This window comes from Procambarus clarkii, chromosome 67 (assembly GCF_040958095.1).
Source record: "Procambarus clarkii isolate CNS0578487 chromosome 67, FALCON_Pclarkii_2.0, whole genome shotgun sequence".
NCBI lineage: Eukaryota > Metazoa > Arthropoda > Malacostraca > Decapoda > Cambaridae > Procambarus > Procambarus clarkii.
The window spans coordinates 21,578,542-21,596,209 of record NC_091216.1 but is presented as its reverse complement, the minus strand read 5'-3'; the positions used below and the strand labels follow the sequence as shown (position 1 = coordinate 21,596,209).

Here is a 17,668-nt window from a genome sequence, read left to right as displayed (position 1 = left end):
TAGTGATGACAAATATAATGAAGCAAAAACTGATAATTGTTTAACAATAATAAGTAATTAGAAAATTAAACAATATTAATTTATATAATTAAACAATATAATTTTTATATGAGAACAAACCAATTTTGAATACACAGTATAACATATAATAATTTTTATACTCTATATGAGAAACCAATTTTGAATACACAGTATAGCATATTACAATTGATGAGTGCGTCTGGGGATGACGGCCGCTGCTTTAAACAGCCAAGTGTGAGGACAGGTTGTCATTTGAACATTTCTTGAATCAGGTCTTTGCTGATGACCTCTGTTCTAATTCCAACTCTGTAAATGCTTCATCCACTTCAATTACAAACCCAGCAGAACCTGAATGCCTAACTAATCAAACCAATGGCTAACTACATAGAAATTTATTATATAATATTATATGTAAGAAAACCATTTTTTACTACACAGTATGTTATAAATGGGTCTGGAGAAGTGGGCCACCAATTTAACAAGCCTGAAGACGGGTTGTGATAGTACAACTGGGTTCGTTCTCGACTCTCGGTTGGGAATCTGGTTGAATTTCGGGGACAAATGGTTAAGCACGTTTCCTTTCACCTAATTCGTCTATTCACATGGAAGTACAGTATCCTGGGTCCGTCTAATTACCCAAAGCTACCCAAAAGTTATACAAAGCTTCCTAGCATTGTTAGTAATGAATAAATATGATATATTTATTCATTATAATGTTGGTGCTGAATGTAAAACATGGAAAGCATATTTTTACCCTGAAAAAGTATAATTTTATAACGAAATTGGATGAAAATAAGAAGCGCGCCAAAGCAAGTCGACGGTCCAAGCGACAATGTTTGCAGGCATATGAGCCTAATGTACATACCTAACCTAACCAACCTACCCAAACATAACTTAACTAAACCTAACCTATCCAAACCTAACGTAATATAACTTCTAGGCAACTATATATCTTGAATAATTTGTTCATCTTGGATAAGTCGCTCCATAACATTGTCGCTTGGATCGTCGACTTCCTATGGCCTCTCATGCCACTTAGTTTCGTCTGATTTCGTTATAAATATATTATATCAGAGTAAAAATATGTTTTTTCATGTTCTACATTTAATACTAACAATATGGTGAGTAAATATCATATTTCTTCATTACTTACGTAATGCTAGGAAGCTTTGGGTAGCTTTGAGCAAATTTTGGTAGCTTTGGGTAATTAGGCGGAGCGGGTAGTTAAATAGAAATAAATAAATAAATGTTTATTTAGGTAAGGTACATACAAGAAATTTTTACAAAGATTGGTTGACTTATAGGTAGAGCTAGTACATACAATGCCTAAAGCCACTATTACGCAAAGCGTTTCGGGCATTAGAGAAGAGTTACATCCTGGGGAAGAGGGGGGGGGGGTGATCTACGATATTAACCCAACGTAGATATAAATATACACGCAGGCTACCTGTCCCCCCTCCCTTTCTTCCCGGCAAAACGTATTACAGTACTGAATTAAAGTCGCGGCTGTGCATAGGTATTCAAAAGTATACAAATACCCAAAAGTAAATAACTGAGAATAAAAGAATTCAAATCATAGGCAGATATTAAGTGAATAGCTTTGGTGTAAACTTTGTCTTCCCTCGTATATGTCTACGCTGTATTTAGTGTAAGAAAGGCAGTGCTATGTCGCCCTTGTAATATATGGTCTGCGAGGAGGGCGCGCGCCTCTGTAGCCGTCACACGCGCTCAAATACCTTACCAACACAATCAATTATACGTTTAATACCATTTACAAACATTTAACAAGAAAAAAACTATAAATAAAGTAAAATAATAAGATATAATACAGAACTGGGCAAATTCATACGTAGTTGTTGCATAGCTGTAAGGGCGTGGCGTGGAGTGAGTAGTTGAGCGTCAGTGGCGTCTGCTGGAGTGACAGTAGGAGCGGCGGGCCAGTCAATAAGCGTCTGCTGGAGTGACGGGTGGTAGGACTGTCTATACCCTTCCTGGAGTGACAGTAAGGGCGGCGGGCCAGTCAATAAGCGTCTGCTGGAGTGACGGGTGGTAGGACTGTCTATACCCTTCCTGGAGTGACAGTAAGGGCGGCGGGCCAGTCAATAAGCGTCTGCTGGAGTGACGGGTGGTGGGACTGTCTATACCCTTCCTGGAGTGACAGTAAGGGCGGCGGGACAGTCAATAAGAGTCTGCTGGAGTGACGGGTGGTGGGACTGTCTATACCCTTCCTGGAGTGACAGTAAGGGCGGCGGGCCAGTCAATAAGAGTCTGCTGGAGTGACGGGTGGTGGGACTGTCTATACCCTTCCTGGAGTGACAGTAAGGGTGGTGGGACAGTCAATAAGCATCTGCTGGAGTGACGAGATTGGAAAAGTTCAATTGGGAACTCATTTTTGTCAAGGGCTGAGTAGATTATATCAAGCAGACTAGTAATTGCATCATTGGTACTCTTTTGGGATGTTTGTAAATAATTGTTCAAATATTTTTTTATAATGCTGTATAGGTTAGATTTGATGTCTGTAATTGTTTGTCTGCCGGATTGCCTCCTTTATGAATTGGCGTTACTCAGGCTTTTTTTAAGGATATCGGGGAAGGTTTGGCACTAGAGATTTGTTGAACAACAGAGCTATGGGAGGCACTCTTATATACCATAGATGGTATTTCATTAATGTTGCCAGCTTTGGTTTTTAGTAAGTGAATGATGGACACATCTGTCAGGCTGACTGGTGAAAGGAGAAGAGTTAGGATAGCTGCCTGTAAGATATGTGGTAACATGTGTCAGAGTCTGTGGGATTTTTCTGGCAAGGTTAGCACCAACCGATGAAAAGAAGCTATTCAATTCATTTGCCGTTTCCAAATCTGTTGCAGGTGTATAACCATCCTTGGAGAGTTTTATCTGGTTATGTGATTGTTGTTTCGATCCTAGGATGTTAGAGATTGCTTTTCATGTTGCCTTTTGCTTGTATGAATCTATTCTCATAATAGGAAAGCTTTGCTCTTCTTATTACACTGGTAAGCTTTGATGAGTAACTCTTAACTACTACTTTTGCGACTAGGCCAATCCTAAGTTTTTATCCTAAAAAAACACTTTCAAGATGGCAAACCTAAACATTGCCATCTTGAAAGTGTGTAGTATCAGTTATAAATATTGAGGCATATTTGTTTTTATTTTATTTTATTTATACAAGAGTTCATACATTTTTGAAAAGCCACTAGCATACATAGCATATTGGGCAGGTCCTTAATCTTTTAATTTTCCCTGGAATACGACTCGCCAAATCGTTTTAACTACCAGGTACCTATTCACTGCTGGAGAACAGAGGTGTACAGTTAAGGATTGGCACCTAGTCAATCTTCTCTGGCGAGGATATGAACACGGGTCAAATCGCTTGCAAAGCATGGGGTGAGTGTGTTACCACTCAACGAAGGGGACTGCATATAGGTGGTTCTAGTGTGTGCACAGTCTTGGAACGTGGGCTATATTGGGAATTCACAGCACAATGGGAGTTCAGAAACGTCTGGCTATGGACACTTATCTAGCCTAAGGATTGGCAATGGGTTACGTGGGCATACAGTTCTTTGGGGAGTTATGCAGTTGGATACAGGCTTTTTGGGCACTGCACTGTAGCTTGATACAGAAAAAAAATAGTTCTTTGGATGTACAGATAGGATAAGGGTAATCTTTATATCCAAATGATTTGTTTACTGCTGTGCTATTTAGATAAACAATGTTTATTTTATCAAGCCTAATTGGTTCTAACAAAGACCTGTTTTAACCTTGCCTCACCTAACAGTGCATTAGTCCCAAAAGTAAAATTAAAAGATGTGATCCTGGAATCAATTTTCGAGCAAGGCAAGATGTTTGAACACATTTCCTTACACCTGGTGTACCCGTTCACTTAGCAGTATATAGGTTCCTGGAGGTGAGATAATTGTTGTGAGTTGCATCCTAGGAAGGTTACGTTGTGGACTGGGGAGGGATGGGGGGTCCTTGATGATCTTAAAAGTTGGCGCTCCTACCACCAACAGGGATCCTACATATTTGCCTGAATTTACTTGAAGGCCACCATTTCTAGTGGCCTGAATTGGAACAGGAGGCTGGCAGCTTCTCAGAGATCCCTCCATTATTAATCCTGAGGAGTTTTTCCAGGTGAATTTTAAACTTTAGTATAGTACAGTAATAATATATTGTCATGTGGCATCAATGTTTATACATTTTTCCACATACAGTACATATCTAGAATTTTTTTTTTTTTATAAGAAATATAGAAATTTTGAAATACTGTACGTATTTTCCAGAAACTAGAAATATTAGTTTCCTCAACTGGATGAATTCCTGCTTGCTCATACCCTTAATCACTTAACCTAATAGAACTACTGATATGACTGTGCTACTTTTGACCACATCAGGACTAACAACCTCGCCATTTACTTCAGAGATATTCACTGATAGGACCCAGAGACCATTACCCCACATTTCTTCTAACCAGCATAAATAAACCACCTTTAGATACAATGAAGATAAGCTTTAGGCTGCACAATGAAACTTCTATAAGCAACTTTATTGCTGCAACTTTATTATCTAAGAATAAACAATATCCAAAATAAATTAATAACAAAGTAGATGGTAAATTCCTTGGTGTTCTCATCGATAACAATCTTAATTTCCAGGGCCACATTCAACATGCAGTATAGCAAAAAAAGTTTCTTAAACTGTGGGCATTCTTTTTTTATTATTATTTATTTATTTATACTGTACAAGAGTTGTTACATTCTTGTACACCCACTAGCACGCGTAGCATTTCGGGCAGGTCATTAATCCTATGTTTCCCGGAATACGTCTCCTCCAAATCATTTAACAACCAGGTACCCATTTTACCGTTAGGTAAACAGAGGCTACAGTTAAGGATTGACACCCAGTAAATCCTGCCCGGCCAGGATACAAAACCCAGGACAAAGCGCTAAGATCAGATATTATGTACAGTACCTTGCCCTGCCTTTGAAACACTCTATTATTGTCTCATCTATCCTTATCTCAATTATGGTATCTGTGCTTGGGGTTCTACCACCTAAAATCATCTACATCCTCTAATTACCCATCACAAATCTGCCATTAGAGCAATAACAAACTCTGGCCCCCAGAGAGCACTCGGGGGGGGGGGGGGGGGGGGGGGGGGGGGGTGTGTGTGTGTGTGTGTGTGTGTACTCTATAATGTATATGTAAAACTTTGAACCGCAATGCCAATCCTGGCCTTAAACGCTTCCTAGAATGTTGTAACAGAACCCATGGGTACCAGACTAGAAACAGATACCTATTTGATATTCCAGGAGTGTGCCTTAACCAAACTTGAAATGCTCTACAAATCAAAGGACCCAGAATGTGGAATGACCTTCCCAATCATGTCAAAGGCTGTACCTCTCTCAACCAGTTTAAGAGAAAAACTAAGTACAGTACTACCTAATAAACTTCATGTAACCTCCTAAATGACATTACCTCCTAAATGTCAATCTATGTCTTGCTATTTTCAAATATTATTTATTATTGACCATCTTGTTTAACTGCTGATATCTGCCATGTGTAATCTTGAAAATTTTAATCTGTTTATTTAGTTAAAATTCCATCTGCTGTTCTGTTACATTTTCTGTTGTTCTATCCATCATGTAATTATTATAATTATCTTTTTCTTTTTTTTCCTTTTTTTTAATTAAATTTATGCTTTTGATCTCGGTATTAAGTTTTAATCTAAGTTTTTCCCCACACTTTGCCCAAAATGCTGTGTGTATTAGTGGCTTGGGTATTAGTGGGTATGTACTAGATCTATCTATTAATTGAACCTTGTTTGTAACTAATTTTCAATGTATGTAGCTTTACTTGAATAAATGTCTTATCTTGCATATCTGTATCACAAGGATCCTTTCATTATTGGCAATTTTTTGTGTTTAATATTTATTGTTTTTTTGAGGCTTTATGGAGACTGCTCCATTGTATGTATTAACCCTTAACATAAAACATGACAAGCTGCCAGCTTCCTGTCTTTGTTGAGGCCACTGGAGATAGTGGCCCTAAGGTACAGTCGTAAATTCAGGTTAATATATGCCATTAAAACATTGCTTTCATTCAATATTGGACAGTGTATCCAAATTTCTAATTCTATGAATATTTTTGGGGGAGATTTGAAAATTTGAGTAATGGGCAAGTTCAAACCCAAACCTAAAGGTTAAAATCTACAATCACTGAATGATGACTCACTTGTGGACATAAACACCTAAAAAAAAAAAAAAAAAAAAAAAAAAAAAAAAAAAAAAAAAAAAAATGAATCGCTTTCAGCAGTTCTTGTATCATGACACTAAAATAAAGTGTCTACAAATCAATTAAAAATGTTACTGCCACGTCAAACACACCAAGGTTTCCTGCATATTAATATCTGACCTTGATGGTCGGTGATTCCCGAGAAAAAAAGTCACTGAACGTGGATGTTTGGTTTGAATTTCAAGACACATTATAATAAGTGAGAATAAGTTGCCAAACAATATGAAAGCACAATCAAAAAGCACTGTTACACCCTACTACCATGCTCCATAATATCAAGAGGGGGGAGAGCACTGGGCATATGTGGGGACCTTTGACAAGATGCTGGCTTCCTGTCCTTGTCGAGGAGGTTAGTGTTGGTGGCCATCAGGTAAATTCAGGTACAAGTAAAGTAATGCTCGGTGAAGTTTGTTGGTAGGTGGAGGCTGGTGTTGGATAGCTAAATGAAGCCATTGATAAGTACTGAACAGTTAGTAGACAGTATATGTGGGAACTAAAATACACTGACAATTTGATGAGAATAGTGATACAGTAGTTGTTTGCCAGATATGTGTCTAGCAAACTTACCACCCCATCCTCCAGGCAGCAGGTTCTGTGACTAGGACCTATGTTCTTGCCAAAGCTATGCCCCAGCAAACAGGCAGAAGGGAACAGAATGATGGATCACCCTTCATATTCTGTACTGCTCTCTACTCATTAATGAGACTCATTTGATAGTTTACATTTTCACAGAAGATAGAAAGGTGAAAACATCACCTGATCTGAATGAATGTTATTGGATATCATCATATGCTTGGAATTACCAGATAAATAAATGTACTGTACAGTAATGACACTACCTACTAATTGATCAAGTATTGCTGTATATGCTTATATCTTCTCAGTTTGATTAACTTTCCAAACTTCCTGGTAGCTGCCAAGTTAACTATTTTCACGCATCCTTCATTTTGTCCTGAAGACTATAAGTGCAGATTTAATGTTGACTGATTGTACTGTACGTATAAAAATTGTGTACACTAGAGTTGCTGTAACTAAGATGTTTAATTGCCACTTAGAAAATTTATGATTTTAACATTTCTTTCTACTTTATTCAATCATGTATAGTTCAAGTGGTAAAAATCAGGTTTGTTATATTTTAATTAGTTTATGGGTACTGTAGTTTTAAAAGTAATTGTAAATGTGCAGATAAATATTTGATCTGGAAAATGTAGATGGGTTGTAATAAAGGTGTAAAATGCTTACATTTCAGAATTCAACTGCCAAAATGGAAGTCATTCAAGAGAAGATTTATCAGTTGCATGACTTTTACAAGTGGACTTTATCCATTTCTGGTGAGGAAAAATGAGACTTCCTATTTTATTTTACATTGGTGTGACTTATAGTATATTAGATGCAGTACAGTATGTGGATGTCCACTGTACAGTGTACTTGTGGAAAATTTTCCTGTAGTATACTGTATCTAATTACACCTTCGTGAATCCTGACATATTACTCATAAATTATTTTGAAAACTTGTCACACTTCTTTTCCTCCACTCTTTAATTCTGATGGATCTGTAGCTTTCTCTGACAAAACCAACCTCTTCCTGGTTTAGATGAACGCGTTAAGGACTGGCCCCTGATGTCATCTCCACTGCCAACGCTGGGTCTTGTTACTGTTTACCTCACAATGGTCAAATTTGGGCCCAAGATAATGGCATCAAGAGCTCCACTGCAACTCCGAGTCCCTCTTATTGTTTACAACCTGGCTGTTATGCTGCTTAATCTCTATATTGGTGTGGAGGTATCTGTAACAACATTTGTAGCCTAATTATTGTCTAAGAGTGATTTTAAACTGGTTATTGTTACTCTAATAAGACTAAACTAGTCAGGAGAGTAAATTTTAGATCCTGACACCAACAACAATCATCAGAAGCACAGTTGTCCAAGTTCTTCTTTTCCTAAGGTTTTTAAAACGGTATAATACTTACAATTTAAATAAGTCTTCAACACCAGTTAATATGGGAACAGTTATGGGTTAATAACCCGTTTGTCATGTTGTTTAATATGTATAGTAGTGTTGCAATAAGTGGATTATTTATCTCTAATTTTTGTTGAATAATAGTTTATAAAAAAATTGTGAATTAACTATCATTCTTAAAACTTACTTTGTCGAAACACAAATTAAGCAATTATGTGCCATAAATGGCAAAAGTGGACATCTTGATGGTGACCCATGCAGCCAGTAAAGTCAGGGGACTCTCACAGCCAGTATAGTGAATGACTGCTAATGCAGACTGTGACCCCACTCAACTGGCGCTGACTGTTAGGAAAGAAATTTATCATCAGAACGGAGGTAGTTGCTAGTGACTAAATTATATTTATGGTAGTTATAAGTAAAAGTTTTTTCTTTTAATTACTACTAACAACCTTTTGTACAGCTGGCTGTGGTATCTGTGAGACTGAGATATAGTTGGTTCTGTCAACCAGTTGACTACTCTTCGAATCCTGAAGAAATGCGAGTAAGTGCCGAGGGTTAACTGCCAGTAAACTTAATGCTCCTTATTTTACATATAAGTTAAGTTTATCTATATTTTAGTTTTTAGACCAGTCAGAGATGGTGAAATTTGCCTGTAAAACCAAGATGAACTTGGGCCACCATGAGATGGTGCCACACAGGTTGATGTCATTACATTATACTGTATAGATAAATAATTTCAAGCAAGTTATGAGGCCATAAGCAGAAAAGGTCTTTTCTGTTATATTTTATTGAATGAAACTAACTATTCTCTAGTTTCAGTGAAAAAATTAGGCAAGAAATATCAAGATACAGAACTGTGTTTCAGTTGTTAGTAACTGAAAGCCATTCAGGCTAGCCTTCATAAACTATCCAATGGATTAATGATTGTTTTCCAAATAATGCAGATAAGCATACTGTACAGTACTTTCTTATGCATAGGAAAGTTATTAATGGTAATAGGTTTCATAGATGGAGGCGTATGCTTTACAAGATAAAGAATTTTCTGGGCAAAGCCTCATTGGCTCCCTGAAGCTAACCGAACTGATGTGTGCTTTATTAGTTTGGAGTCATCAGTCACTAGGGTTCTGAGGCCCAGGGAGCAATGGCATATGAGTATTTTATATTTAACACATTGATGCTCTGGGCGCACTTGCACCGCACTACCTTGGGTGGGTTTAGGCATTCCGTGGGAGCGCACGGTAATTCTGAAAAGTGTATACTCTTTTCAACTTTGTTACCTCAATTCTCATCCTAGGTTTTTCAGTTTGATATCAGTGTGTTTGCAATAGAATTTTCTTCAGGACTAAATGCATATAAACTCCAAAAACCCAGCTTACCACCCGCAGCAAACAGAGAAAGTGAGAGCGAGTTACCCAGGAGAGCGCATGAGCAATGAAATGTGTACACTCTTTTTCACTTTGGTCACCTCAATTCTCGTCATAGGTCTTTTATTTTGGTATCAATGTATTCACAATTCAATTCTCTAAGACTAAATGCATATAAACTCCAAAAGCCCAGTGTACCACCCACAGCAAACAAAGAAAGTGACATCGCGTTACCCCCATGAGCGCTAATCATGCACAATAAAATGTGTATACTCTTTTCAATTTTGTATATAAGGCATATAAAGTCCAAAAACTGTGGCACGCCCCTCCCACAGCCAAGTGCGAATGCTGGGCACAGTTTTTAACGGACGACACAATGCTGCGTCGTTACCGGACTACCCTCTAGTAAACGTACGATGCAATGCTGAGTCGTTACTGAACCAAAATGTTAAAGTACAGTATTGTCATATTCCGCCATCAACTGGGCAATAGCCCTGAAAGATAGGCGAATCAAAACAAGCAACTAGCTGGGAAAACAAGAACCACAGCCTGAAAGAGCAAAGAAACTCCCTTGCAATAAAATCAACAAACTGAAACTAGCAACTCTGCAAGCAAACTAGTACGTTGTCTTTGCCCTTGGGATACATCGGGGGTCTTGGGTTTTCCATCTTGCCCTGGGTAAGGGAGTGTTACTGTCTTCACTGTGGCTTGTGCAGTCTGCTTACACCTATGCGACGGCCAACATTTCTCTCCGGCTGCCAGTTTGCTTAAGGTGTGGTTTCAGGGCTTGTCACTAGTTTTTCCAGTTGCTTGCCCAGTTTTCACAGAGGTGGTCTGCATAGTAGCTTATTAGGCCATCCTAGATTGTGTTTAGTTTTCCTCCTCCATCACCCCTAGGTTTTACCACTGCTACTGGTAATCGGTTTGCCTGCTTTCAAGCAGGGGGGGGTCTACCAGCTCAGTGGGCCAAAGCACCTGGGCTTCCTGTAGGGATAACGTACCCTGTGGACCCTGGAGAACCCTTGTGGGCTCGGTAACGTGGATTCGTCAGGTCCACTCTCGCCTTGTGCGATGTTGACGGTTGTTTGTCGCCCCTGCCTCGGGGCGATGATCACCCTTTCTGCCTCTGCCATGCTGCCTACTGGGTCGGTGACACCTTTAACCCTGAGTCTTGCGTGATGTGTTCTCCACTTGTGCTGCAGTTTACACGTTCCTCATCTGTGGATGAAAGGTTTCAGGCAGTGATGGCATTGCAAGCTCGCTTCTCCTTGCAATGCGCCTGGATGATTTTTCATTTGGAAGCTCCGAAGCTGCCTCGTTTGCGATTTAGAGACCAGGATTTGAGAGAGTTGGTCGCTTCGACCTTGGTTCCATCCGTGCCCCCGTTTCCCTCCTAGGTAGGTGATGTTCGCTCTATTCCTTTCCCCTGCTTCTGGCTCCCAAATGTCTGTGGGTTTCAGTGTCGGGGCTGGGTATAGATTGGGATGAGGCTCAGGTGGCTTTGGGGGTTGCCTCTTCTGATTTGGGCACAGGTAGTTGAGCCTGTTCTTCCCGCCGAGTCTTCCGGTTCATCCCAGCCACCTTCCTTCTCAGAAGCCTTTTCCCTGGACTCCACCTTTTCTTCAGTAGTGGTGGGCGAGGAAGCAGGCTCTGCCTAGGGGACCCGGATGGGGGTTTCTGGGGCTTGGGGGGGGAGAAGAGTCCACTTGGAGTGATTGGACTCCTTTTGACCCTGCTTGGGCCCTTGTGCCTTCTGGGCAGGGCTTGTTGCTTCATGGTAAGGAGTTCTCGTACCCCCATCCCTCCCAGTATGAGTTTGAGTTGGGTGCGGCTCCCCCACAGGTGTGTTTCCGGGGTGTCTTTGGGATCCTTGGATTCATCTTTCCGGAGGTTTCCTTCTCGGATTTCCTCGGAGGAAGTACGGAAGGCCCTTGGTGCTCACCTCCTGCGAGACAAGGTTTATGCCTCTGTAATGGATCCAGCATCTATTGAGTTTGGGTTGTCTTCCCTGTATTGGGTGCATTGTGGGGTTCCAGAGTCTTCCTGGCTAGCAGACTGCACTTTTTTCTCTTTTGGGGCTTGGCATGGTTTCTGTTGTACCCTTGTGCTTGAGTGGCAGGAGGTCTCTTAATTTGCTGCAGGTTTTCTAGGGGGGGGTCCCTCGAGTTCCTCAATTAGTGCCTTTTCGCTCTATACTTTCCTGTGGCAAAAGCTGGCAAAATTGAGGCGTCGACAGCGTAAGTGTCGGAGTCGATTAGCTCCGCCTGAGCTGTCAGGCGGGAGTTGCCACAAACATGATATTACCTAATTATTTCAATGTCTCATTGATTTTTCTTAGTTTTTTTGCAGTAATATTATTCAATAGTGTGTAATGTGATTATATTTATATAATAAAATGTGTGAACCATTGCTATACTCAAAAGTATGGTGTGCATATTAGTGATTCACTTATGTTCGTAAAACAATAAGCAAATAGTTTTGCTGTTGATACACTATATACACACTTCATATAGAAGTATCTGTATGTTTTGTTCACCTTAATGAACCACTAAGTTGGTATGGTGAGTCAAAACAACAAGAGTGGCCGCCACACACAAGCCAGCAAACGTCGTCACCTTCTCTTCCTCACCTTCCCTTCCTCACCAACACCCCACTCACCAATATTCCTCCTCCCTGCATACTTCTTTTGCTGTTTTTACACTATATAAACACGTTGTATATAAGTACAGGGGTACCTCGGTTTAAAAATTTAATCCATTCCTGGAGACGGCTAGTTACACAGTGCTAGTTATCACCACAATCCTGCTATTATCAAAATCATGGTCATTTTTATCAGTCAGGGGTCTTCTGTAATACTATCATCACTGATGATAGTATTACAGAAGACTGTAATACTATCATCACTAAATAATAGCAGTTACATAGAAATTTTTAGACAATGCTGTGGTCACAGGCTGAACAGCAGTGCTGTTATCTCATGCTGCATGCACCAGCTGTGGTTGCTCAGTCAGTACTGAGTACGTTCCACACCTGTGGAATGTTACCCATGATTTTGTTTGTAAATGGAGTCTGTTTACTAGTCCTGAGGAAGCTAATGAGAACTTCGTTTAGAACGGGACATTTAAATCATGCGCAGCACCCTCAATTGTATACAGTGGCACCTCGATTAACGAGTTTAATCCGTTCCGTCACCGAGCTCGTCATGTCGAAAACTCGTCTTGTGAAACGGCAACAAAACTGTCATCGGAAGTGTCCGAGAACCAGCAGGAATGCTCGTCAATCGAGGGAAAAGCTTGTCAGTCAAGACATTTTCTGTGAGAGGCTTGCTTGTTACTCGAAATGCTCGTAATTGGAGCCACTCGTCACTCGAGGTTCCACTGTATATACGATGTGCGCCGTTTGGTGACACTCAAATTATATACCTGTATATACAATGTGTGTGGTTTAAGGGTTAAATGTAAAGTGCTCATATGCCATTGCTCCCTTTGCCTATCTGAGGGGGGGCCAAGTTCTGGCTCATGGTTCCAGGTAGGCTTAAGAACTACAAGTGACTGATGGCCCCAAACTAATAAAGCACATATCAGTTCAGTTAGCTTCGGGGAGCTTCCGGGGCCACCCTCAGAAAAGGGCATTTCAATACATTCAACGCTGGCTTTTTGTCTGTTTACACCATCTTAAGAATGTCTGTGGGGCTCTACTTTTGTGCCTCTGTATAATTCACCATTCGAAATTCGCATTTCACCATTTTTCTGTCATAGCTTGCTATAATTAAATTATTTGCCCTTCTCATATTAATGAAGCTGTCGTGATTGTGATAGAATGATATCCTCAGATAGCAGCAGCTCTGTGGTGGTATTACATCTCCAAGCTGGTAGAGTTTACTGACACACTCTTCTTCATCTTGCGTAAGAAGACTAATCAGCTCACCTTCCTACACATCTATCACCACTCCACCATGTTCTGCCTTTGGTGGATAGGTGTCAAATGGGTAGCAGGAGGCTCTTGTAAGTAGATGTATATATATATCTGAATTTTTTCTGAATATTAAAATGAGCAGAATTGCTTGCTCTTGCTGTACTAATATTAGTTTTTCATCAGGATACTATCTGTAAGAGAAACAATTATGGTTAGCTTAATAAAATAAAAAAATGTATTGGCTTTTTTAAAAGTTTATAATTTACAAGACAAAGAAATAATTGATTTATCAATGCTTTAAGTACTGTAGGTGTATTGCTACTTTCATATTCGAGTGATACTATTCATGTACTGTATTTAGCAATTGTGTAATTACAATCATCATATGAAAGAAAAGCCTTATTAGCTGGAGGCTTCAATTTTCATTTGACAACTGGGTTTTTCTGCCTCTATTTCAACCCAAATAATTTTGATTCACTGTCATCAAATTTTGATATATCTAGCAAACATAGATTCACTTACAAACAACATGAGGTTGAGTAAATACGAAATGCCCCTCTCTCAACTATACCATTTGGTTGTTTTGGCTCCGGGCAGAGCTAGGATGAAAGTCTACACCCTGATAATTGGGGGGTGGCCCTGCTGTTTGAGCACAGTAAGCTCTATGGAAATGTTAGTGGTGATTCATTAAGCTTAATGTTTCATTTTGTTCATATTTATCATTTTTGGCTCTAGTTATTCTTGCACCTGAGGATGCCCTTTCACATACCACCAACCCTTTGCATAAATACAGTATTACCTGTACCTTCTGTATGTAATTACCCAAGTGTAGTTACAGGATGAGAGCTATGCTCATGTCTTTGAAACTTCTATACAGTACAGTACTGATGGTTTTGACCTTCACCACCACACTTGTTCCAATCATCTACAACTCTGTTTGCAAAAGTGAACGTTCTAATGTTTTTTTCGCGGCTTTGTTAACTTAGTTTGAATCCTATATCTTTTTGTTCTTAACATTGCAGTTTTCAAAAACATTTCTTTGTCAGTCCCTGTTACTATTTTGTATGTAGTGATCATATCACCTCTTATTCTTCTATCTTCTGACTTTTGAATATGTAATGCCTCTAACCTCTCCTCATAGCGCTTGTTTTTCAGTTCCAGAAGCCATTTATTGCATGTCTTTGAACCTTTTCTAGTTTAATGATGTTCTTGAGATATGGGCACCATACAACTGCTGCATTTTCCAACTTTGGTCTTGCATAAGTCATGAATAATTTGTTTAATATTTTACCATCCATGTATTTAACAGCAGTTCTAAAGTTGGAAAGTATAGCATACATTACTCTCACAGTGTTCTATACGTTATCCACAGGTGACAGATTTTTATCCAGAACCACCCCTAGTTCTTTCTTTGAAAGTTTTCTCACATAATTTGCAGGTTGTGCAAAGCCCATTTTTTCTCCTATTCCATATTCCATAATGTGTGGCATTTATTCACATTAAATTCCATTAGGCAAGTGTTGTTCCATAAACTTATTCTGCCAAGTCATCTTGTTGGGCATGAAAATCGCCTAGGTTTCTTATCTTCCTAGTAGGTTGGCATCATCAGCATACATGTTTATATTCCGGTAATTCTGTATTCCTTCTGGTAGATTATTCATATAGGTAATATTACTGTTGCCAGAACTTAGCTGTGGTACTCTACTAGTAACATTTCTCCAGTTTGATACATTTCTTCTGATTACCTCCCCTCATTTTTCTGTTGGTTAGAACAACTTTCATCCATGTCAGGTTATACGAGAGGTTGGAAAGGGGAATGTCCAGGATATTGGGGGTGGATAGATAGATACATGGTGGTGCACTGGCCAAAGAGTGTTTGGTTATATGCACGGCTTGTATGCAGTGTCTTTAGGTTTGGGAGTGACCAAGGTGGCACTCAGAAATACATCTTTCACATTGTCCACTGCCCTATTTCTACCAATGCAGAGAGAATAATAATAAATTTCCGGCTGGTTTAAATGAGAGAAGAATTCTCAGAAGTGTTTAACCCTTAGACCGCGCATATTACCGCGCATATTGGGGGCCTGGTAGTGAAAAATATTCAAATTATGTACAAATAACTTAAAAATGTTAAAAAATCTCCAACTTGTTGGCTTCAGTGTCGTGAAACTTTCATCAACATATTTTCAGATATTGATTTTAGACAAATTTAAAAAAAATAAGAACGTTTTGTTGATAAGGAGAACAGTTCCCGATGTAACTGGAACTGAAGGATTATGTAGTAATAGAGAGATGCAATCACCTGTCCAACGCTCAAAGAAGAATAGTAGTAAGAAGTGTCCACAAAGTGGACATGCAGTTGCTGCCTTTATATCATTGCTGAGTAACACATAATACTGTAACACATAATTATAATGCATAACTGTTAATATGCTCTACTTTGTTATATATCATAAATACATTGTCCAATGTAAATGTTTCTTTCATCAATGTCCCAAAAATATTTTTTAGAGGATATTTTTTTTTTTTTTAAGATTTTAGTATTTTTCTTTGTTTATTATCTGATTTTGTTGTAACCTTTACAGCCTGGAGAATGCATGTTACCCTAACTATGTGACGATAGAATGAAATTGGTCAACAAATAAATCAGTCACAACTCGCAAAACTTGGGACTTTTAATTTTTTGGGGCAGATTTTTTCTGATTTCAAACTCGATTTTCTTTGTCTCTTTAGGTTGTTTTGATGATAAGGGACCATATTAGGGTTTTTTCACTTATATAAAATATACCCTAAATATATCCCCTAAATCATTATAATTATTATAATTATCCCTTTATTTTGTGTTTTTTTGGGGTTATTTTTTCTCGACTTCATTTCAACACATATTGACCTACAACTTTCACATATTCGAGTACGAATGCCAAACAATGTTTATTAAAACATACAATTAAATTAACAAATTAAAACTACCTTTATTCATTGTTGATAACTTCATGTTCAATTATCTCTGAAATTAGAGTTTCAACTTTGAGTGGCTTCTAAAATTCCAGTTTTTGACCGATTCTCACTATTTTGACATATTGTGTGCTCAGCTGGCTGTTCTACAATCCCTTCAGAATGGATTTTTCATAAACTTTATACATTTGGAATTATAATTTTTTTTGGTCTAAATTTGCTGCATATATCAAATGCCCTATTGACGATTTTTTTACAGTAAACTGTACTGAAAACCTATATTCTAATTTGATGAAAATGAAGATCATATGCTATTCTGAGAGAATAATAACATTAAATGAACAATGGGTGATAGTTCGTATTCATTATTTTGAATTGAAAATCTGAAGTTTTCAATATTCAATTTTAAAATTAATTGTGATTCTCTTGTTTTTCAAGTTATGCTGTGATCATTTAGACAAAGTTGGAGCATTTGCCTAGTTGATTATGCAAAAAAAATTGGAAGGGGTTTGTGCAAGCTTTAAAAACTTGTGTTAAATTATTTTGACAAATCATATATGTATGTATTGTGCGGTCTAAGGGTTAAGGCACACTAATTTCAGATTTTAGCACAAATTATAACTATATGGATAATCACACCCCAAACATTTATTGTGAATACTGTACTTAGATTTGCTGTAAATTTTGAGGGTAATTTTCTAAATTCTCTAAATGAAAGTGATCACCATGGAGCAAGGAATAAATAAGGTTGGCTTGGTCAGTGAAATACACCTTCTTTATTCAGCACGACTACGTCTAGTCATACTCGGATCTGGAATCGCTAGTAGTTTATATTTCTACTTCTTTCCCATTCTTTATATGTGAAAATATTAAATGTAATTTTCTTTATGCAATATTTATTACAGCCTTCCTAGCAGCCATGATGAACAGCTTTGTACATGTGATCATGTATGCCTACTATGGTCTCTCAGCATTTGGACCTTCCATACAGAAATACTTGTGGTGGAAGAAACATATCACCTGTATTCAATTAGTAAGTACAAATAAATAAATATATATTAATATATATAATATATTTTACAATACTAAGTGATACAGAATTTGGATGGTCTTAATTTAAAAGACATTTGTGCTAAACTGCACAA

The 17,668-nt window shown here is 38.4% G+C and overlaps 1 protein-coding gene across 5 annotated transcripts in view; it reads left to right on the top strand.

The window, feature by feature from the left end:
• The first annotated feature begins 409 nt into the window (after positions 1–409).
• Positions 410–17,668, top strand: part of LOC123767691 (very long chain fatty acid elongase 4) — a 33,730-nt gene continuing 16,471 nt past the window's right edge. Inside the window, exons 1-6 of one of the 5 annotated variants that reach the window (XM_069310404.1) lie at positions 410–2,102; positions 7,580–7,661; positions 7,925–8,112; positions 8,750–8,830; positions 13,486–13,657; positions 17,429–17,556. In XM_069310404.1, coding sequence (XP_069166505.1) covers positions 7,595–7,661; positions 7,925–8,112; positions 8,750–8,830; positions 13,486–13,657; positions 17,429–17,556 — 636 coding nt within the window. In that variant the 5' untranslated portion in view covers positions 410–2,102; positions 7,580–7,594. Of the gene's footprint in view, positions 2,340–5,203; positions 6,680–7,579; positions 7,662–7,924; positions 8,113–8,749; positions 8,831–13,485; positions 13,658–17,428; positions 17,557–17,668 lie in introns of those variants that run through there. The other 4 variants (XM_069310405.1, XM_045757579.2, XM_069310406.1 and 1 more) reach the window with 4 other exon arrangements.